General features: G+C 45.7%; 1 protein-coding gene across 20 annotated transcripts in view; it reads right to left on the bottom strand.

Annotated features, from left to right (window-relative positions):
• VPS13D (vacuolar protein sorting 13 homolog D) overlaps positions 1-23,882 on the bottom strand; it is a 256,641-nt gene that overhangs the window by 71,814 nt on the left and 160,945 nt on the right. For all 20 annotated transcript variants that reach the window (XR_002344906.2, XR_014807064.1, XR_014807062.1 and 17 more), the window contains 2 exons: positions 19,618-19,752; positions 18,344-18,511 (listed from right to left, as the gene is read on the bottom strand). Coding sequence is in view for 6 of the 20 variants with exons in the window: in XM_021095374.2 (XP_020951033.1) it covers positions 18,344-18,511; positions 19,618-19,752 (303 nt within the window). In the remaining 14 variants the exon portion in view is untranslated. The remainder of the gene's footprint in view (positions 1-18,343; positions 18,512-19,617; positions 19,753-23,882) is intronic.

Below are 23,882 nucleotides of genomic sequence, written 5' to 3'. Positions count from 1 at the left end.
CGGAGCCCTGGGGGAGACGCATGGCCGTGCCATCCTCAAGATAAATGGTCCGTGCGAATCCCACACGAAAAACTAAAATCCATATCAAGATGTGGACACTCATTTGCCTGAAGGAAAACAAGAAGGGCGGGGGCGGGGGGGGAGCTTTTCAGGGAAAGATGTACCGACTGGAGGGGGAGGGAAAGGGGGTGGGGGCAGGGTAGGTGGGGGAAACGCACTCCGGCATGTAACGTGTTCTTCCCTCACAGTTTAGGTCATGCCTGTTATACTCTGTCTAAAGAAAATGAGGAAACGGCTTAATGGACTGATCAAGGGGAGTCAGATAAGTGAACTTCCTAAAACATGGTTTGGGGATCAATGGCCAACATTCCATCCGCCCAGCTCCAAATTATGCAGCAAAGCATAAAGAACAAGCCTAACACCTCCCTTCTCCCTGCCTTTCTAGCCCGGTTGTTTTAAGTGGGGGTCTAAACAGCTCCTTTCCCCTAAACAAGAACCCTGAGTTTGTCTGTCTAGGCTCCAGGAGGGTGATTCTCTGCTACCTCTAGATGGAGACACCAGGGTAACTGGAGAGGCTGGAGGCCGTCCATGACCTTGTACTAGACGCCGTCACTGGCCAGCAAGAATGGTTTGGCTGTATTTGCAATCTACCTGCTATGAATAGGCTGTGATTTGGTTTAAGCTCTCATTATATAAAAAGTGAGTCTGATTTGTTTTTTTCTGGGGGTTGCTGATTTTGTTTTGGCCCTCTCTGTCAGAGATGCAACTATTCTACTCACATACATAGAAACACTTGCAAAAAATTAACAGTTAATATTTTATGTAAGCAGATTATGATCAGATCATGACAACACTAGGCTTAAACAGTGAAAAAGTCAGTTAGTCTCTTCCCTTTGAAATTCACTTATAATTGGTGAGGGGAGAGGAAGGGGCAGGCCAACCTTCTCCCAGATAGGTCAGCTGATGGAGTGGCATGCTTTCTGGTCCCAGTGGCCCACTGCCTTGGCGCTGGTGCCACAGAGCCACCTCCCCAAGTGCTGCTGCACCACACCCCTCAGCCCCTCCTGCTTGGGCTGTCCTGTGTGCCTTCCTGTGCCCACCATTGCCTGCCCACGTGGCAAGCATCTCCTTGACTCTAAGATTTGGTGCAGGCCTTCCTTCCCCGGGTGTGAAGGCCTGGTCCCGCGTTAGTGCCTTGCCAGCCCCGCTGACCTCTGTCCTGGAACCTGGCACTTCCATGTACACATTAATTTTTTTCTTTTTCTTGTCTTTTTAGGGCTGCACCTGCAGCATATGGAAGTTCCCAGACTAGGGGTCGACTCAGAGCAGTAGCTGCCGGCCTACACCACAGCCATAGCAACATGGGACCCGAGCTGTGTCTGCGACCTACACCACAGCTCATGGCAACGCCGGATCCTTGACCCACTGGGTGAGGCCAGGCATCGAACCTGCATGCTCCTGGATCCTTGTCAGATTCGTTTCCGCTGCGCCACAACAGGAACACCTCACGCACACGTTTCTTTATGGGACCCTCTCCCACGCTGGACTGTGACCTGTGTGGGGCGTGGGGACCTTTGTTTTATTCCTGTTTGTCTTCCCCGTGCCTCACACTGAGAGCCTGGGGTTTTTAGTTGTTCATAGACAGTTGTGAACCTATTGTGTCAGCTCGATAAATGACAGATTTGTTAATCTGAGGTTATGCTTTTTGCACCTAAGTCTAGGTTTAGTCAGCTGTGGGTGTGGAGCCAGAACGAGGTTACAATGCCTTCACTAAGTGTCTCGGACAGGGTTGGAGCATTTCCTTGTTCTTGGCCACAGGCTTTGGCTTGGACGGTGCAGCATCTACAAAAGAGCTCATCATACAGCAGAGGGTTACTACCGGAAGGATTTTAACCGGTGGCTCAAATTCTTGGCACCCCCTTGAGAGTGCAGCTTGACATGGCTAATTCCTGCAAATATGACATTACAGCCTCGTCCAGGGTGCAACTGTGGCACTGGGCGGGGCCAGGAGCACAGGCTCTGAGTCAGAGAACCTCGATCCTAGCCCGGCTCTCTGCGTAGCCTTGGGCAAGTTAATTCCTCCAAGCCTTGGTGTCCTCGTGTCTAAAATGGGACCAGCACCTCGTGAGGACTAAATAAGTCCATTTGTGAAGATTCAGAACAGTACCTGGGACCCACTGAAGCAGTCAGTCAATGTTAATTTAAATTTAAAGCTCCCCTCAACTGTGCCATCAGTATAGCGTCTCTGCCATGTTTTCCATACAGCAACACCGAGGAATCAAGATCCATGTAGTTCATGTTTGAAATACTTTTACATAACACATGGACTCCTTCCACACGGCCAAGCTCATTACTGGATGCTCTTTCACAGATCGCATGACAGTGAACAAGCCTCCTGGTCAGCTTTGAGAACAGATTATGTGAGACAAAAGGCAAGGAAATACAAAATTAACATTGTGGTCACTGTTTATCAGAACGCAGACAAAGCCAGATACACCAACAGTCCAGAATGAAGGAAACAGGTTGCTGGCTCTTGATTGGAATTTCCTCGGATTGTTACCATGTTGTACAGGATTAATCTGTGTTTCTTTGCACAAAGTCACGCTTATGTGAAATGTATCAGAAGTGATATAATAAAGGCTTGGCTTTGTGTGTGAACAAAACTGCTTTTAAGAAATGTTTCGTTACCAGGCAGATTAAGAAAATACCACAGATGTAAAAGTACCCTAGGTCTATAAATAAGTTACTTTACTGCTTGTTACGAAAGAGAAGGTATTCAGGCTAAGTCAACAAAAGAGCAGGTAAATATTCAGGTAACCTTTTTGTTCCTGACACGAGTGGGGCTATGACGTGAATTAAGCTAGAACTTCACAACATCCAGACGGTGTTGGCTGACATTCCAAACCACACTGTCGCATCGTCGCACCAACGCACCGACCAGCGCTTAACGAGAGCATTTACTGTGTGTTAATTTCCCTAATCCTCCCAGCAGCACCCCCCACAGCTGGCAAGTGGATTTGCCAAGGAAAGGGGGAAAACCTAGGCCAGGCCACGGTAGGTACTTATTGCTCAGATGGATCGGGAGGGGGAGCAAAATTCAAGCAGTCGACCCAGCCAGCGGGTCTCCCCAGCCAGGTGTCTCGGGAGCAGTGTGTCTCCGGGGAAAATGTGGCAAATACCTCTGACGGTCTTTGTAATTCTACGTAGCTAAAAACAATATAGTATCAGGCAGAATGAAAGACGATTTAAGATTAGAAATAACCACATGTTTAGACTCTTTCCATTTGTTTTCTTCTCCTTTGAGGGATAAAAGGGAGGAATTAAAGAATGTACTGGAAACTTGGGGAATGTGCGCCTACCCTCCTTTCCCTCCTCCTGCTCGCACTCTCCTCTCCCCTCCGCCTTTAATTAGCTCACATCCTATCGGACCAGGGCTCCCTCATACATCCTGACGCCAGCCAGCGGGCCAGGCCGAGGGGCCTAAGTGCAGCCCGATTTGAAGCTCCCAGCGGATCCCCTGCTGCTCTTATCTCCGCAGACGCCTGAAGAGCTGGTATCCTCCCGCCCAGGCCTCCTGGGAAGCCGCCCCAGCAGGTGCCCATTGGCAATAGTTTTGTGTTACAGGCCTGAATGAATGATCCCCGCAGGAGCTGCCGACTGTTTTCACAGACACAGAAGGCAGTCAAAAGTCCACCGCGTGAACTTGGAATGACCCCAGCTGCAGAGTGACTGGCGGGTTCACCGGGAGGGCAGGCACGCTTTATTAAACAACTAATACTCTTCACAGATAACTTTCCGAAAAAGCAAAAGTGTTAACTCTTTGCAATCTTGCTCCTCCGACAACTAAGTGGAGGGGCTCCACTGTGTGGCTGAGGGTTTGGACCCAAATGAAGAGTCTGAGACAGAAGGACAGGGATTTCATCTGGCCTGGCGAAGGGTCAGGACTCAGGCTCCATTTGGTCAGCCGTCGTGTTGAAGCGCTCCCGGTTAAAGTAAAAAGGCACCAGGCAAAGACTGCAGGCACCCACTCCAGTGAGGCCGGTGCCAGCCCGCACCCCCAGGCTGGCTGGCCTATCCCGGCAAACTTGGTCACTCACCCTGGTCAGCGTGCAAGCCACTGTCTGAAGGAGGATTCAGCAGAGGCACAAGTTCAAACCCAAGGGTTCTAAAAATCAAGTTCTTCTGGGCGGGCTGGCCAGGGGGCCATGGAGCCTGGCATCCGCGGGGCCCCCCGAGGGGATGGCAAATAGCCCTTCCTTCCCTTGGTTAGGTGCACCCAGTACAGGAAGGTCCTGTTTTTCCCTTTTCTTTTCTCTTCTCTCTCTTAACGCACCCAGAACTTTAGAGGAAACCCAATGACAACAACCGTAATTAGCAACATGCAGATGAGCATATAAACACATGCAGAAACTTTGAAAATGTTAACCAGGAGAGTTACGCTGATTTTGGCTTTAACCAAAGACTGTGTGTCCATCAAAGATTTATCTCCATCTCACCTCACCTACTACATCTAATTACGGAGGGACTTCCTGTTTGGTTGTCCTGTGGGGAAGGGGGGGAGGGTGGGTCTTGTTTTGTTTTCAGCCAAGGTGCTGTCTCACAGGGGTTGACTGGTTGGATGTGACAGGGTGAAGGACAGGTGAGGTGTTTCAAAGGAGCGACACTCCCCCCCATTCAGGTGGGTTGACCTTTGCCCAAAACAGACTGGTTCAGCTCAGCAGGCCCTGGAGGGCTTTCTCCTCACCAGGCACATGGTGCTTGGGGCTCAAAGTACCAAGGCGACTCTGACTTCGTCCCCTGTTCACAGACGTATGACAGATACAATCAAGATAAAGAATTCTGAGGTCCTGCACACACCACAGCCCCACTGATTTTTCTCTCCCTTGTTTCCGAAGGGACAGGGAGTAGGTAGCCACGGCTGGCTGCCGACCCTTCTCAAAGATGGCATCAGATCTGAAGCGAGAAGGCCGGAGTTTTAGAGCCGGCCCTGCACCAGTCAGCTGTGCGAACCCCACGGGATCTCGTTTCTCCGTCTGTAATCTGAGAGGGTGAAAAGCTCATCTTCCCACTCTTCCCCAGATCTGGGTTCTAAGAGTCTCTACAAGAGTATCTCAGTTCAGAGTCCAAACCTGGGAAAGTTTATTCTGAAAGAGTGAGAAGAGATTTAGGCTCGGGACCTCTCTTAGGAGAATACAAGGTGCGCTTGGATGGAAAGGGAGAGGTTAGAGGGTTAAGTTACCACGTGAAACATTATTCAAACGAGGCTTCTCAGCATAGAGCACAATTAAAAGCAAATAAAACCGAGGTTAGACATTGTTTGCTGTTGTGTTTTAACTTGTGAAGAGAAATAAGGGGCAAATTCTTCGCTGTGTTTAATCCTAAGAATTTTTCTGCTTATAACTGATTCATTCAGGACCCTCAGTTTGTCCTGCCAATTGATTTCTAAGCAAGTACTGCAGCAAGCGAGGAAACCTCCCTTGCTGATGCTACTGGACACAAACAGGTAGGCACATCCCCAGAAGCAGGCTGATAAAATCCCTCTGGCTTTGCCCCTTTGGCTTTGTTCCTCAGGGATCCTGGGACTAGGATTTGCATGTTCGTTCGAGATTTTTAGGACCAGCGACTCCCACAACTTAGCATGGGTGCCAGGAAAGCAAGGCCCTCTCTCGGAAGTAAGGCTTTTCCAGGGCTGTCGGCCCACATCAGAGAAGGAGCTTGAGCCCAGCAGGAAAAGCAGCAGCTTAGACTTCTGACCTCTGGCCACCACTGGTGACAACACTGACCATACAATTTTGGCAAAACCATTCAACTCGTATGGCTGAATTTCCCATCACAGATGTGCAAGTGCTTTAATTCCTGAGGGGGAAAGAGTGCTTTCTAGAGCGGCAGTGGGTCTATGGGAAAGAACCTGGGGCTGTAAAGGAGCCCTGAGTCCTGAACTGCTGACCCTCCAGGAGTCAGTTACCTTTGTGGTAACTCAGTTTCTTCTGCCAAGGGGCAGTGATAATACTCGTACTCCTCACTGTACCTGTTCGGGAAGATCAAACTGCCGTAGAGTGTGTGCCACAAAGGTTACATTTCTACAAAACTACAAGGAGCTATTAGTAGCTTATTTATTTATGTATGGATTTATTTTTGTCTTTTTAGGGCCACACCTGAGGCATGTGGAGGTTCCCAGGCTAGGAGTCTAATCAGAGCTATAGCTAAAGGCCTACGCCACAGCTACAGCAAGGCAGGCGGGAATCAAAGTTGTGTCTGTGACCTCTACCACAGCTCACGGCAACACCGAATCCTTAACCCAGAGTGGGGCCAGGGATTGAACCTTCGTCCTCATAGATGCTAGTCAGATTCGTTTCCACTGGGCCATGATGGGAACTCCGTAGCTCTTCTTTTATAACTAACTTTGGCATCATCCTTGCCAATTTCCAAGTTACCAATAAAGAGAAAATAATCCAGCTGGCCAAAATATCTTGCTTTAAAACATGACAAAGACAGCAAAGCTGAAACAATGGGTCATTTTTGGAAGTAGGATCTCCTTAATTTTCATTTCAGGGAAAACTCTGAAGTCACTGCTTCCAAACTAACATGTTGCGATACAAATTCAATAGCTTGCAGGAAATGTTTACTTCAACATCTTCTTCTAATAAAGCAAACAGATATTTCCCATAAATCTTATTTTAATTCATTACCTTAAGAGGGACTGGGGTTTCCCTTCTTTCCCCTCTAACAGTTTCCCAAGGCCTCCTACTATTTTGAGGAGCCTGGCCCTGATCCCATAACGTACGCCTGGCCTCGCTCCATCCAGGTCAGTGTCTGAGACCTGAGGGGTGGGCAGCGAAGGGAGAGGATCCTGAAAGTCGGGAGCCTTCCCCTCTCTGCACTGTGCATGCAGAGCATGACTGTGCATCTCAGGCAGCGCACAAATCTATCTGGGAGGAAAGTCACAAATAAACTTTTTCAAAGTTTCTGTTGATTCTGTATAAAACCATAAAGTAGATAATTTAAAAATCCAGCCATTATCTCACTTATTTAATAACTACTTGTTGAATGTGCACCAGGTGAACATGCTGCGCGGGATAAAGGAGAACCCACACGGGCACCGCTGGGATCACATCAAATCTCTTGCAACAAACACGGCTGGTTACAGGGGTCGGTGGCAACGCCTGACGACAGATCTGGTCTTTGCCTTCCAGGAGCTTTAGGTCTACTCCAGGATGCAAAAGAATACACAGATAACTGCATCAAACATTTCCTTTCAAGCCACTCTCCTCCCTGAGCAGAATAGAATGTTCTGTCCCCTTGGCCCCCACAGCACTTATCTCAGGAAACTGCAAACACCATGCACAGACCCCGGCTGCACTACTTATTCTCTCTCTATTATGCCTATGCACTTCTTTTTTGCTTTACCGGTTCTACTTCCCTCAAAAACATTTTTTTCTAAGTCCTACCTTCCTAAGTGTTTGCCACAGGAACGAGCACCTGATGGGAACTAGTTTCCAAGGAAAACTACGGCCGCGGCCTTAACAGAAGCACAGAGTGCCAGGGAATTCAGAGTGAGGAGACCCTCACGGGGCCCGGGGACTGGACCTGACAGACTCAGCCATCTGGCCGGAGGTGGGAGAAGAGCCTCGAAAGAAGGTCAAGTCAGGAGCAGAGCGCGGAGGTGAGGCGTGGACCAGCCCCGCTGGGGAAGCGGAAAACGGCCCGGCAGCAGCTGTCGGCCACTTTCCCCTCAGTTTGCTCCTAGTTTTGAGGCTTATCTCCGCCCTCCTCGTGTGCCCAACTGGGACCTTTCCTTTGTTCTTACACATGGCACAGGAGGGCTTCCCCGCTGGTGTTCAGTAGAAAAGAAATGAGAGGCCGTCACCCCCATTTGCCGGTCTGACCCAAGTGCGGTGGCCGCTGCCACGACAGGCTGACCAGCTGAGCCTCCAGGTTGCTGCTTCAAGGCCTGCTGGGCCCCCTTGAGGGCAGGCCTGGACACGGCCTCGTCTGGCTGCGGGAGGCCAGGGCAAAGCCAGGCTCTCACCCCTCTGGAGCAATCTTCCTTTTTTCTTCTGTGGTCTCTCCTACTTCCAATCCCCTCCTGCAGAAATTACTTAATGCCTGGTGTATAAGCTTAAACGTTTCTCCCCACCACCTCCACTCTACCAAACACTCTGCTCCAAGAACTGATAGCATCACGCTTTGTGTTTGTCAGCCAGCAAATATTTCACACAAACAGCACCCTGGATGATGGATGAGTCAGTAAGCCTCTGCAGGAAAGCAATCTTTTCCTCCACCCGTGCTCTCTGATACCCACTCCACAGGGGAGGCATGCTGGACGGCTCACACAGTACCAACGACAGAAAACCAAGACTGACGTGGAGATGCGGGTTTCCACAGTATCTGGTAAGACTGAAGAGGTCCTGTCCAGTAAGGTCCTGGAAGTCGGAGTCCAAGGAGGAAGCCTAAAGTACCACCACTTTCCGTTTGGCCATCCTGGGCCAGTGACTTCCTTCCACTGGGCTTCAGTTTCTTCATGGGGAGGTGGTGGTGGTGGTCACAAAAGCATCAGCTGCCTGCTTTCAGGCTTACAGAAAGGATCAGAGGTACAGAAAAGCTTCAGCAACTACTAAAATTCAAGACAAATATAAAGCAATATTAGGACTGTCCTAATAAGGAATAATTAAACTCTATGAAGTTAATATTACGTCTCCTTTCCTCCAGGAAGCAAACACCAGGTCGGCACAACAGAACTAACCCTGCAACTCTCAGCAGCAACACACTGTCCCCAGCATTCTCCATCCAGCTTCCGAGCTGTACCAATGGCATCCCTGAGCATGGAAACACCAGTGTGGCAGCAGAACTGAGACACAAATACCTCCCCTAAATTGGACAGGCTGTACTACAGAGCTGGGGGGTGGGGAGTAAGCCAGGAAAGAAAAGGGCTACAGGAGAGAATGAGTTTATTTTCAGCCATCAATTGATAGTGGGAAAGCTCAAGTCTCCCTACTTTTCACAAACTCTACGCTGAAAGCTTAGGATTTTTAAATGACTTCCTAGTTGCTTAGAAATCCTTAAAGCAGTGAAGTTCAGGAAATGGCTTAAGGAAATTACAGTTTAAGATGTACATTTGGAGGAAGTTGGCCATGCGAATGCACACCCCGAAGCTCTGGTCTGTTCTCTGGGCAAAGCAGGAGGAAAGGTCTGACTATGCAAATCAAATTATTTAAATCTGAATATATCTTGGGCTTAGCACATCAGGTATATGAGAAAGTACAGCCAGCTTCCTCGAATGCCTTTGAGTCATTTTCTGTTTGGTAAGGAAAACTCTTTCAATCCTTTTTCCCATTTCAATCTTTTTTTAATGTGAAATTAGGGATTCCCAGATAGTAAAGATCAATACAGGAAGTTTTCGCTGTGGCTCAGCAGGTTATAAAGCAGACTAGCGTCCATGAGGATTCAGATTCAATCCCTGGCCTCGCTCAGTGGGTTAAAGATCCAGCATTACCATGAACTGCGGTGTTGGTCACAGATGTGGCTCGGTTCCTGAGTGGCTGTGGCTGTGGCTAGCAGCTGCAACTCTGATTTGACCCCTAGCCTGGGAACTTCCATATGCTGCAGGTATGGCCCTAAAAAGCAAAACAACCACCACCACAACCCAAAACAATAACAACAACAACAAATATTAATTAAGAAAGCCTAGAAATTACAGTTGGAAAATCCTGAGATAGCACAGAGGGGGGAAAAAAGCTGGGAATGAATGGAAAACTGTTTGAGCTTTACTTTAAAATGCTGTTGTTTCACATCACCTATGTTTTAGTGTCTACAATGGTTTGGGTTTGGTAGAAGATTATACCTGAGAAGCTGTATTATTATGTGGAGGAGAAATTCCCAGGCAGACTCTCCCAAATCACTTCTTCCTAAAACTTAAGGCTCCAACATGCACTCATTATTAAACTCTAATCGGAAATCAGTCACATTTCTGTATTAAACTTTAATCAAGGTAAGTGACCACTCTGGCCTCCTTTTCCTCGTCTGTAAAATGGAGACAATGCTTCCCTCCTCATGGTGGGTATGTGAAAATGAAATGAGCTGGCACTTGTAAGCTCCTAGCTCTTCCTGGCCCGACATTCAAGAGCTACCCAATATATGTTCAGGTTTCACCGAACCCCCTTTTTCTCCTAAGAAAACACTTTGATTTAGCGTTTATTCAAAAGTGGAGAGAGACCTAACAATTACAGGGCAGAAAGAGGGCTTTTACAGCCAAGAATTAGCACTTGACCTCTAATGTCATGGGTTTATAAAAATGGGTTATGGTTTCTCTCACCTTACGTTTGTCCCAGTAGTTCAAGAAAAGCCAGACACTGATGTGAATAACACTGAAATGCAGAAAGGGGATGAACCACCACATCTCTGGGGTAACTGGTCAACCTAAGCAAAGCTTGAACTTGTTATTCTTTGACTCACCATGTTTATCCTGGGGCAGAAAACCACTGCTCTTCAGGGGACACAAATATTTCCTGTCTTTTTGATTTAGCAACTGAACATACTTTTCCACCAGTGTGGACGGCAGTTTTGAAAGATAGAGTGAATTCCTCTGAAACATGAGATGCTCAGTCTAAGAAGGTCACTAAAGAATGGATTCTTAATTGAACTACTACTAGGAAATGAAGACAAATTTTAAACTTTTCCAGCCTTTCTGATTCACAATTAGAGCTTCATTGGTGGTGCTGTTCCTGCTACTTCTGGCTACCGAGCTGCCCGATGAGGGTAGAAGGAGAGGACAGCTCCGCCCCACTCACCAGGCCCCTTCACGGCTGCTTGGCAGGGCAGGTGGGGGCGCCTGGGAATTCTGCTCACTCATGGGGTTCTCATGCCTCCACTCCACTCCCTGCCCCAGACCCCGCCTGCGCCCAGCACACGTCCAATTCCCACAGATACTTGAGGTTTGACCAAGTTAGGGTAGGTCACTGCTGGGTCATGCAGCATCTAAAATTTGCCTCTAACCAAAAAGAGCTCAGACGGAGGGAATCATTTTAGTATTCAAGGTTATCAGAGGAAAATAAAACAAAAACTCTGTTGCCAAGAATTTGAGTCATTTCTCTACATACAACAACTTGAAGGCACCTCCTCTTGGCTGGAAAAGAAATCCCCTGGGTGACTTATTTCGGATCAAAGTCTTCTGGAAAACAGAAAACTCTACATTCTCTAAGGGATAGATCACTGTCTGAAATGAATTTCATTTAACCTAAAGTTTTGTGCCAACTTAAATACACTAAAACCCCAATGCTTATACGAAGGCATTCGCTTCTTACTTGCTTATAGGTACATGGAAAAGCTATTACCGGGATAATCAGCTCAACTATAAAATGAAGCAGTCATACATAATGACAAAAACAGATACAAGTCATAAATTGCCTTCTCCCCTTCAGATGCCGTGCAGGCAGGTACTCGGTACATTCTTTTGTGCAAAGGTAAAACTTTTGCCTTGAATAAACAGTGGCCTAGTCTCATTTGAGCCTGATAGATATACTACCTACAAAACAAATACAAACGAATGTTGTTTATCTTAAACAAAAGGCAGATGGACCCCTTGGCCCTCAACCAGGTCACAATATATATGACAGGGGGCTGGCCAGTGGCAGGGGCTGGCTGAGAAGCTCTGGCTACAGGGACACAAAGTCAGTTTCTACTGGATCACTGCTATGTCTCAGACCTGGTTTCCTGGGCACAAAGGGCCAGCAAAAGGTTCTCTTAGAAGAGAAGTGGCTCCTCCACACACAGTCGTCCAAACAGAGATCAAAGACATAATATTATCTCAAGTGCCAGTTAGGTTTTCCATTGAATTATCCAGTCAGTCTCAATTCCCCTCTCGCTCTTCCGCACTTAAATTGCTTGTTTTTATCTTCAGATGTTTCCCTAAAAGCTATCGAAATTGATTCTGAGTGGAAGCAGGGCTTTTTGTTGGTTTTTTGTTTCTCTCATTGTTTTGTTTGGTTTGGTTTTTTTTAACATACACAGAGGCATGTCTAGAACAAATCAAGCAGTTGGCAACATCTCAAAGCGTAACTGAAAATGAAAATTGAGACATTAGTGCAGAAGATCAGGTCCTGGCTCCGCAGTTACCTGGCCGACCCTAGGGAAGTCACCTTGCCTCTCTGGGCCTCGGTTCCTTCATTTACGTACTGGGGACTAATACTGCCTGTCCCATCTACTGACCTGGTTATTCTATGATCAAGTGCTACCACATGAGTGAAAAACCATGTTTGCAATCACCAAAGTCCTTACTGTCTATAAAGGAGCTGCTAATGGTGATGGCCAACCCAAGAAGGACCCAACCAGTCCCACTGCCCGAGGGCCTGCTTTCTGCCTTGTGACACAGATGATGCGACAGCAAAGCTAACAAAGGGATGTCAAATAATAGGCTTCTGATGGGAAGTTAGCAGGAATTAGTTTTTCACGTTCTCCACAGTGCCTAGAAGAAAGCCTTACACACATAAATAAAACGTATTTGCACGAAGGAAACAAGGGCTAAAACTACACAGAATAAAACTAAATAAATAAGTAAAACTAAAACTGATAGAAATTTTTTATATTCTTGACAAAAATTTAAATCTACAGAATTTGAGCTCGGACACCTGGGCTTGGTAGAAATAAATGCTCGAAAGCCAAAGAGGAAGAAATAAGCCTGTCATACAACTGCAAAAGTTTATCAGTAAAATGAACATTTACCAAATAATGAACCATGGATTCTAATGCCATGAACAACAACGGACTCTGATGAGAAAACACGGAGAATTATTAAAATGTCTGCATTCATAAGCTTACAGTCGAAACATATCTGGGATCAAGAAAGTACCCGAGGTCAAAAGCATCCTATAGTGCCTGATAAAGACACAGAGGGGGTGGGAAGTAGGACAGAACAGAGCAAAGGTTCCATTAGCGAGGATCACAAGTGTTCCTCTCCTTTGCTGGAAGAAACCAAGTACACTGTTGGCTTTCTTCCCTCAGGAAGACCAGATGACAGCTGTACAGAGAAAACACTGAGTTTCCACAGGGGCAGGAAAGGGAATGGAATCATTTGTTCCACTGTTAACTTCTGAGATTTTCTAAGTTTGAAAAGAACTTATTTTCCTAGTTTAAGAATAACTATGTAATTTTCCTGTAAATATGAAAATAATCAAACAATAATCAGAGATGGAAGGGAAATGACAGCGTATATATGAGAGGGAATTTGTTCAGTGGGCATCTATCTCCTCAATTCTCCGACTTTCAAAGAGGTTAGAGGATCTTGTGGATATTCAAATAACACCCAACTAGGGAAAGGTATGCTTTTTTCCAACTCATGCTGCAGAGAGAAACCTGTTCCCCTGACACAGTCTGGGAATTTGAAATGCTATGTGTTTCTTAAATAAATCACAATCCCAGAAAAGATTCTTGGAGCAAGCATCTTGCCACGGCCTTAGGAATAGGAACAAATGTTTGAGCTTCTACTCAAAGTCTTAGTCTTTTTCCCAAGATCCAAGCAAAGGGGTCATGGGACAGATGCTCACAGCTTGAGAGCTAATCCCTAAATCATATCACCTTAGATCTGGAATCATAAGCTGATTTCTTGGGGGTGGGGGTGCAGGTCAGAAGGAAAGGCTAAGATGAAAGAAAAAAGGGAACAAAGGGCATAGATTACCTACTACTTGCAGTTCCTTGATGCTAATAATAAATAAATTAAATAACAGTTAAAAATGTAATGAGAAATTTCAGAAGTGGATATGACAGACCTGAAATTAAAAATCTCAGCCTTCATTTTTTTTTTTTCCTGTCTTTTTAGGGCTACACCTGCAGCATATGGAGGTTCCCAGGCTAGGGCTCAAATTGGAGCTGTAGCCATTGGCTTATACCACAGCCACAGCAACGTGGGACCCGAACCATGTCTTCGACCTACACCGGAGCTCACAGCAACACCAGATCCTTAACCCACTGAGCAAGGCCAGGGATTGAACCTGTGTCCTCATGGATGCTGGTCAGACTTGTTTCCACTGAGCCACAACTGGAACTCCAAGTCTTACTTTCTTATGAGTGAATTCCCTTGTAATTTTACACTGGGTTTTCATATCGTCATCTCTTTTGCTCTTCAGATCAGCGGGACAAAGGAAATTACCATCACCCTCCACAGGTTTTTTTTAACAAACAAACAAAACCAAATCCCTCAAGATCAAAATACAAAAGCTTATTTAAAGGTGGGAATGGGGTTAGAACCCAGGTATTTGACTACCAGCCCCAAGTGCCCACAGTGCTCAAACCCGTGCCTAAAACAATGACTTGGGCTCTTTCAGAAGCATGAACCTCTCTGATAATCCAACAAAAACTAGATCCTTGCTCCAGGAAAGTACACACATACACAGTATTTATAATTAACTTTCAAAAGGTCTATGGAGCTTCTCCACTCTGTCAAAGCCCTTTGGTCTTTGCAGCCAAGGGGGGCTGGCTGGCTGGGGCTCGGTGAGGTACAGTTCTATATCGTCTGGCCCCCTTCTTTAACCAATTCGGGCCCTCTTTAAAGGAGTACTTCCCACAGGCCGACAGCTGATTATTGTGGTCATCTGTACTTCCTTAAACTCTTCTTGTGTGCAGAGAAAAGCAAAACATGCCCCCAAAGCAACATTAAAGGTCTGGTTTCAACCCACAAAGCTACAAGAAAATGGAGACCTTTAGCCAAAATACATACATGCAGAATCACAGATGACCCAAATGGGTATATAGTTGATAGACCTGGCGTTTGGTACCACCATTTCCATTTAAGGTGGTAATTTTCAGTTTCTTTGCTTTCTCATGACAGATATATAATTGTTATAACACATCCAGGGTTCTTGGTATCAAAATAAATTACACAGAAATTCCTCTGAGTGGCAGTCTGTGACACCAATACTAATTAGCTTACTAAAGGCAAGAGAAATACATGAAGAAGAACAACAGCCACAGGGGGATCAGGGTTCCCACCCACGAGGCTTCAGGTCCTAGAAAACAGCAGCCTTATGCAAATCCAACAACAACCAAAAGCAAGATACCCAGCAAAACCTACAATCCCTGTCACCCGGGCCTTCATCCAGATTGGGGGGTGGGAGGGAGAGGAGGAGCATTCTGCCCTTTCTTTCGGCTAAAGTTATACTTTCATGCCCAGAAACAGCTTTCCAAGGGAAAGAGAAGAACCAGGAGATGAAGGAGACTTCCACGAATGAGGGAGGATGAAGAAAGGGCCAACCCTTCCCACCAGGGTACTGCAGGGGAACTCTGGAGAAACCCACCCAAGGTCCCACCTGTGGAGAGGTCACAGGCAAGGCCCCGTGTCCTTGCTCTCACTGCAAGGCTACCTCCAGGGTTCTAACAGCCAGACTGGCCCAGAGGGAGCTTGAATGTGCCACTCCTCAAGCCGGACACATACCTCCTGCGGGGATTATAATACACCGGCTTCCATTCAAGGGCGTTCGTGGTTTCCTGGTGGCTAAAGTCTGAACATTTTACACGGATGCAAATAGAAGAGTCAAAGTGAAAACCTATTTCTCTTGTTTGGTCCACATGTTTCAAAATGTCATACCTCATTTTGTTCTCACAGTATGCTATAAAGTCAATGCATATTCCAGGTTTCAGAAGGCCTCTCAATAAATCTAAGTGCTTTCATTTTTCAAACTAAAACAAAGCCCAAGGGCGAGAGGAGTTACAAAACCAAAGAGTCTGTCCTGGTGTTAATTAGAATTTAATAAAATTAAATAAAATCTTTAAGCTGGGAACTTACAGCTAAATTTTTTTTACTGAACTCTAGTGACGTACCTGACATAAGCGATGGGTGTTTACAACTAAATAGTTTCAGCTCATCTGTTTATATCAAGCTTAAGAACTAGAAGAACACTGAGGGATCTGTGCCATCTGTACTGTGATGTTTTACTTGGCATCAGGGGTAAAGGTCCAAGGGCAGCAGAAGAAATGATTCAAGGCGTGAAATAAGCACACTCATGCAGACGGTGACCTGGAATCTCACCATCCACACTGTGATTTAGAAAAAGCCTCTTGGAGTTCCCGTCGTGGCACAGTGGTTAACGAATCCAACTAGGAACCATGAGGTTGCGGGTTCGGTCCCTGCCCTTGCTCAGTGGGTTAACGATCCGGCGTTGCCATGAGCTGTGGTGTAGGTTGCAGACGCGGCTCGGATCCCGCGTTGCTGTGGCTCTGGCGTAGGCCGGTGGCTACAGCTCCGATTGGACCCCTAGCCTGGGAACCTCCATATGCCGCAGGAGCGGCCCAAGGAATGGCAAAAAAAGACAAAAAGAAGAAAAGAAAGAAAAAGCCTCTTGCCTACCTTCCGCCCTTTCTCTAAAAAGTAAGAGTGCTGCCTATTCACAAGCCAAACAGTATCTTTGGTCCCATCCATTGTAAGTCCAGTACAGGAGAGGCTGTGGTTTCCATTCTAGACCACAATAAAGTGAATACTGCAACAAAGGGAGTCACACGAAGTGTTTCGTTTCCCAGTGGACATAAAGTTATGTTTACACTACACTGCAGTTGCTTAAGTGCACAACAGCACTATGTTCAAAAAAATAACATATACACCTTAATTTAAAAACCTTATTGCTAGGAGTTCCCGTTATGGCTCAGTGGTGACAAACCTGACCAGTATCCATGAGGATGAAGGTTCGATCCCTGGCCTCGCTCAGTGGGTTAAGGATCCGGTGTTGCCATGAGCTGCAGTGTAAGTCACAGATGCAGCTTGGATCTGAACTTACACAGGCCACGGGTGTGGCCCTAAAAAGCAAAACAATAAAAAATAAAAAATAAATAAAATTAAAAATAAAAAACCTTGTTGCTAAAAAATGTGAACCATCATCTGAGGCTTCAGTGAGTCATTATCTTTTTTGCATTATAACATCAAAGATCACTGATCACATGTCACCATGACAAATATAATCATAATGAAAAAGCCTGAAATATTTCAAGGATTACCAAAGTGTGACACAGAGGCATGAAGTGAGCAAATGCTGTTGGAAAAACAGCACCGACAGACTTGCTTGACATGCAGGGCTGCCACAAACCTTCAATGTGTAAGATAACGCAGTGTCTGTGAGCGTGATAAAAGGAGGCATGTCTGTACTGAATCAACTGTTCTGACGAAAGCACCGTCATCTCATTTCTACTTTGGAAAATAGGAATAAATTGTCAATTTTCACGCATCATTACCGAGAACGCCATGCTGTGCAGAAATGCTGCTGTTCAGGTCCACTTTCGTATCTGCTCTTCAGGATAAATTCCTAGGTGCCAGCATAAACATCCCTTTTACATCCTGGTGGTGACGGCACAAGCGCACCTACGATTTCACCGCAACAAACGCTCTGATGTGAGCAAGCGGGAGCACAGATGCTCTTCCGATCCCGCTTTATTTACGAAAAGGTCAATCTCAAGAAGAAAACTTTGCAGGCTGACAGGAAGGGGAGGAAGACAGAGTCTTTGGATGCATTTTATATGTTGTCAAGTAGCAACTCCCCCCTTCGACGACCCTCACCTTCAGCTTCAGACATAAGATCAGCTCCTGCCAAAAATTACATTGGGGAATAACAGGAGTTCCCCTTGTGGCTCAGCAGTAACAAACCCGACTAGTATCCATGAGGACGCAGGTTCAATCCCTGGCCTCGCTCAGTGGGATAAGGATCTGGCATTGTCGTGAGCTGCGGTGTAGGTTGCAGACGCAGCTCGGATCTGGTGTTGCTGTGGTGTAGACAGGCGGCTATAGCTCTGAATAGACCCCTAGCCTGGGAACCTCCATGTGCTGCAGGTGTGGCCCTAAAATGGAATAACAAAATGTCCACCAAACAGGAGGCCAACAAACAAAAAAGCCAACTAAACAGTGAGACACAGGACCCCACTGTCCTTCCACCGCTGAACTCAGATGACATAAAGGGCTGCTTCACTCTAGAAGGCTCTATTTCAGTTTGGACTTTATCTGGAAGCTGTGGATTGCAGGCAGGAGAATGGCATGATCTAATTCTATATTTTAAAACGTGAGTTCATTCTGGTGGCATTGTGAAAGCTGCAATGAAGTCCACCGGGCAGGAGGCTACGACAGTGGCCCAGGGATGAGAACCAGGCCCTGGACAAAGGCGGCGGTAACAGGGAGAAGGAAGGAGCGATCTTTCAGAGGCGCCCTTGATGGACCCGGTGCCAGATTACTGGAGGGGAGGGAAAGGCACGGCATGTGAGCCACGAGGCACAAGCCACGGACGTAACTCCCCACAACCTATTAATTGGAAGGGGTCTCCCAGCGACGGAGAGGTCTCTTGAGGCGAATCTCAGTGGCCTTTCACCTCTATGTCCTTACCTTGGCAGCAGAGTTTGATACTCCGTGTGTAACATTTCTGATAAGGCCACCAACATTTCCGTACTTTATCAGTCCCGTAACCCCTTCGGAAACGTCATTCAAGAGCCCCATGGGGTTGCCAAGGAAGTCCACCGATCCCAGGATCCGAGCTGCCTGGCTGAGGAGTTCCTGTCAGAATGGAGCAAGGAGAGAAGAAGAAAACCGGCACCTGTTTATACCTGCACATCAAGCGTCCCAGGTGAAAGTGTTAGAAATCTGTCTTGCCCTCCACCCCACCCCCACCAACAATGACCTTTTAACTCTTATCAACTGTGAGCTCCTGCCCTTCCATGAGCGCCACCCTAACCCTCTGCCAATACACATATCCTGGAGATGACTTTCAATAGCCTCATTAGTCTTCTTCAAAGCCATCCTGAAGAAGAAAAGCTAGGGAGCAGGGAAGAGTCTTCACAAATATTTACTAGTGTATATGTCGCACTTTCCATCATCCTGCAAGTAGGGGATCAACCAGCAGCAGGGAAGGTTTTTAAAGGAAAAGCAGGGGCCCTGAGTCTGTGAAGCACGGCGCCTTAGCAGGGGGGTTCGGACACACCCAGTGGACCCCACTCTCCATGCACCTCCAGGCCCCGGTGGTATCCACGTGCCCACGATCTCACCCTCCTCATACCACCGATGAGGGGAGTCAGGGGAGGAAGCAAAGACAGAAAAGAGGGAGATGGGAGGGAGGGGGGAGAGAAGGAACAAGAATAGGATATATTTAACTCGGACAGCCAATACATTTGGTATGATCTTGACCTGTCTATTCACTGAAGAGTATGCCCTGGCTTTGCATCTTGGTCTTTGTCGTCTGGATGATGCATAACAAAATGGAAAATGCCTAACCTGATAAAAAAAAATTTTAAGTTCAACTCTCTGGCTGGATCTCATTGGCTCCAAGAACACGGGTGTGGTGGTTGAACGTAGGCCGGTGCCTGGTAAACAGAGTTCCCAGGCTTTGGGTTCTCATTAAAGCATCGACTTAACCCTTGGGAGTTGTGACCAATCCAATGGCAGCCCCCGAGACTAGCTGTGAGAAACAAGACTGATGTCTCACAAATCAAACGTACGGGTTGGGGATCTTCACGACGTGCGTGGGCTTCACGGGCTGTGACCCGACCTGTATCACAGCCATCAGAGTTGAACTCGGCAGTATTGTCTTAGGGACCAGATTGCCCAACGACTATGACAAACATGCTGCTTATGCTGCAGCCACCCAGCAGGTCTGCAAAGCTCACCTCCTGGAAATGTTTGAGGATATCATTGATGATGAACTCCTTGGTCTCATAGGGATGTACGCGGGTGAATGGATCCAGATTAATCACAGCGTCTTCAAACCGAATCAGTGGAAATCCCAAGGTGCTTTTTAGGGCCTAGTTAGGGAAGAGAGGAAATGATGCACTTGAGCTGTGTGCCGGCCTTCCCGGGTGCCGTGATTCTGGATCCCATGAAAGCCACACGTCACGTCAACTTTCCACGAGACTCGAGGTTATGACAGTTACAAACAAGGATTTTCTCAGTCATTACAGACACAAAATATGAGGACTATCTGTAGAGCTATAGATATGTAGCTATATTAAAGGATAGACATAAACACTATTAGCTTCACAGTGGAAGTCTTTCTGATCTGTTTTGTTATCTGTATGACTGTCATGTTCTACTTTGTGTCTGAGGCACACCACACACACAGAAAGGTGTACTGCTCAAATGGAGGGTTTGGTGATTTTTCTTGGCGTAAACGGCGTGACCGACCCCCAGAGCGGAAGTCAGTTAGCATCCCCACCTTGGCAGCACCCCGCCCTACTCTGTCGACCCCCAGCCACCACTCCCTCTTCCCCTAAGGTAACCAGTATCTTGACTTCTATCACAGATGAGTTTTCCTGCTTTGAACTTTTATCTGAAGGCAGCCATCAGCCTGTATTTGCTTGTACCCGGCTCCTTACATCAACAGTAAGTCTGTGGGAGTCGCGGGGCTGTTGCACAGCTGCAGTTTATCGGCTGTCAGGGCTACACTGTATCCAACACGCCCGTAAAAGACAATTTAACCACCGCTGTTGATGATGGGCTGTGCTGTTTCGAACTTTTTGCTATTATGAATAACGCTGCTTCTTGGATGGGCCTTTTGGGGCACATTTGCACGCATTTTTCTCGAGTATCTACCTGGGAGTGGAACGGCTGGGTCATAAAGAATGTACATGTTCAACCTCAGCCGATGCTGCCAGAGAGTTTTCGAGAGCAGCTGAATTGGTTTATGCTCCCTTCAGCAGGCTGTGACATTTCCTGTTATTCTACAGCCTCGCCAACACTTGGTAAAGATAGCTTTTTAAAAAAGAAATACTCTGATGGGTGTGAAACAGTAACTTGGGGTGGTTTTAATTTCCATTTTCTTGTTGAAGGTCGAGATTAAGCAGCCGATAATACTCACATCAGCCTCGTGGATGTACTTTTTTAAGTGCCTACTCAGGTCTTTTTCTTATTTTCCTAATGGATGGTTTGATTTCTTCCTTACTGTTCTGTAGTTTTTCTTAAACATTCTGAGTATAAGTCTTCTGTGGAATGAATATTGTAAATATCTTCAATGCTGTGACTTGTCTTACCACATTTTGGTGGTTATTTTTTTATATCAGACCTTCTTAGTTTTAATGAAACCTAACTTTCTCTTTATCATCAGAACTTTCTGTGTTAATAGAGAAGAAATTATCTACACTAAGGTCATAGAGATATTCCCATACGTTTACTTATGGAATTTTTATCGTTTACTCTTGCCATTTAAATCTACAACCTGGGAGTTCCCGTCGTGGCGCAGCAGAAAAGAATCCAACTAGGAACCATGAGGTTGTGGGTTCTATCCCTGGCCTTGCTCAGTGGGTTAAGGATCCGGTGTGGCCATAAGCTGTGGTGTAGGTTGTAGATGTGGCTTGGATCTGGTGTTGCTGTGGCTGCAGTGTAGGCTGGCGGCTACAGCTCCAATTAGACCCCTAGCCTGGGAACCTCCATATGCTGTGGGTGTGGCCCTAAAAAGACAAAAGACAAAAGACAAAAAAAAAAAAAAAAATCTACAACCTACCTGAACGTGACTATTATATATGCTGTGAAGCAGAGACCAAGAAGCATTTTTTTCCAGATGGATATCTAATTGCCTAAGTAATATTTCTTGAAAGACCATCCTTTCCTTTATTGCGTTACAATAACTTCATCATAAGTCAAGTGCCTATACTATACTTATGTGCCTGTTTCTAGATTCTCTTTCATGTTTCATTTTGTCCTGCCTTCTGCCTAGATTACACTGTCTTAATTATTGTAGTTTTAGAATGATTTTGATGTCTAACAGTGTAAATTCTCCAACTTTGTTCTTTATTTTCAGGATTACCTTGGGTACTCTTTACACTTTTCACTTCCAAAAATATTTTAGAATCACCCTGTCAATATGACACACACCCACAAACTTGCCAGAATTGATCAAGATTACACTGAATCTATAGATCAATTTGAGGAGAAATGACAACTTAACAATACTGAATCTTCCAGTGTATTCACATGGTGTGTCCCTTCATCTGTTTAGGCCTTTTAAAATTTCTCTCAATAATATTTAACTGCTTTCTGTGTAGAGGTCTTGAACCCACTTTGTCAGGTTTGTTTCTAGATTTCTGTGGTGCATGAAAAACGGCCACAGTCTTTGCAGCTTCCGTCCTTAGAAGAGTCTATTTCCTCGCCACCTGAATCTGTACTGACCTCATACTTGGCTTCAAACAATAAGACACAACGGAAGTAACACTGTGTGATCTCTAAGCACCTTGGAGCTTCTGCTCTGCCCTTTTTGATGTTTCCACCATGCGAAGAAGCTGCGACTCGCTTCCTTGAAGATGAGAGACGGTGTGGAGGGGGCTGTGCCGACAGGTAGCAACGAGAGTCTGACATGCACATAAGGCCATCTTATGCCATGTGGTCTCAGTTGACTAGCAGATGACTGAGGCCACATGAATAACCGGATGAGTCCGGAAGACAAAGCACCCAGCTAAGTCCTGTCAACATTGCTGACCCGCAGGTTTGTGAACAAAGAAAATGATTGGTTTAAACGACTTAGTTTTGAAGTGATCCGTTACACAGTAATAGAAGATGATATTTTAGTTAATGTTTTCTTAATGGTATTATAAATGATACCCTTCAGATTTTCCTTTTCTCTGTAATCGTTGCTGACATGTAGAAATACAACTGATTTTTGTACAAGTCTTCAGTGGCCTTGTTAAATTTTCTTATTCATTCAAATAACTTAGCTATACATTCTGTTAGTTTCTATATAATCATGGTCTCTGCAAATAATAAAGTTTGCATTTTCCTATCCTATTTTTATCATTTTTATTTCTTTTATTTATCACACTGGCTAGAATCTCCCACATAATAATGAACAGAAGTATTGATAATGGCCATCCTTCTCTGTGTTCAATGTATCACCACTGAGAATAATGTTGGGGGTAGCTTTTTTTATGGAGACACTTTATCAGATTAAGGCAGATCCCCTACTTTTTGTTTGCTGAGTTCTTATCATTAAGTGGATGCAGGAGTTCCCGTCGTGGTTCAGCAGAAAAGAATCCGACTAGGAACCATGAGGTTGCGGGTTCAATCCCTGGCCTTGCTCAGTGGGTTAAAGATCCAGCATTGCCGTGAGCTGTGGTGTAGGTTACAGACCTAGCTTGAATCTGGTGTTGCTGTGGCTCTGGTGTAGGCCGGCGGCTACAGCTCTGATTCATCCCCTAGCCTGGCAACCTCCATATCCTGCAGGTGCGGCCCTAAAAAGCAAAAAGTGGATGCTGAATTGTGTCTAAAGACTTCTGGGAAACTTTTGGGATAATCATATTTAAAATTCCTTTTGTTGTTGTGGTGAATGACATGATTTATTTGGAAAGATAAAGTAAACTTACACCCTCAGAACACCTGACTTGGTTACGATGTATGGTTGTCCTTGAACAATATGGGGGCTAGGAGTGCCAACCCCCTACGAAGTCAAAAATTTTCATATAACTTTATAGTCAGCCCTCCACATGCACAGATCCAATCAAACATCACCATGTAGTGCCACAGTATGTCTTTACTGAAAAAAATCTGAGTATAATTGGACTCATGCAGTTCAAACCTATGGTATTCAAGGGTCAACTGTATTTTCCTTCTTATATATTGCTATATTTGATTTGATAACACTTTGTTCAAATTTCTTTCTTTTATGTTCATGAAAAAATTCTACTCTATAATATTCCCTTATTATTTGTGTTCAAAATATACAAATAGTTTTCTTGGAAAATGCCTGAACAAATTTACAGTTATTTAGAATTCTGTATCTGATAATGTCAACAATTGTGGGTCTGTTTCTAGCGGATGTTTATTCTCTTCATGGGCCTGGTAATTTGTGATTAAATGCTACATTTCGTGTAAGAACTCAGAGTTTAAATGAGTCTTGTAGCTTCCAGCAGGCAGTTAAATGGGCTTAATCCAATCAGTACTTTTAAGG

Source organism: Sus scrofa, chromosome 6, assembly GCF_054392235.1.
Source record: "Sus scrofa isolate SSC_HxYL_T2T_F1_AM1 chromosome 6, Sscrofa_HxYL_maternal_Yorkshire_Landrace_v2.0, whole genome shotgun sequence".
Taxonomy (NCBI): domain Eukaryota; kingdom Metazoa; phylum Chordata; class Mammalia; order Artiodactyla; family Suidae; genus Sus; species Sus scrofa.
Note: the sequence above shows the minus strand (reverse complement) of the source record. Positions and strands in the feature narration are given on the sequence as shown.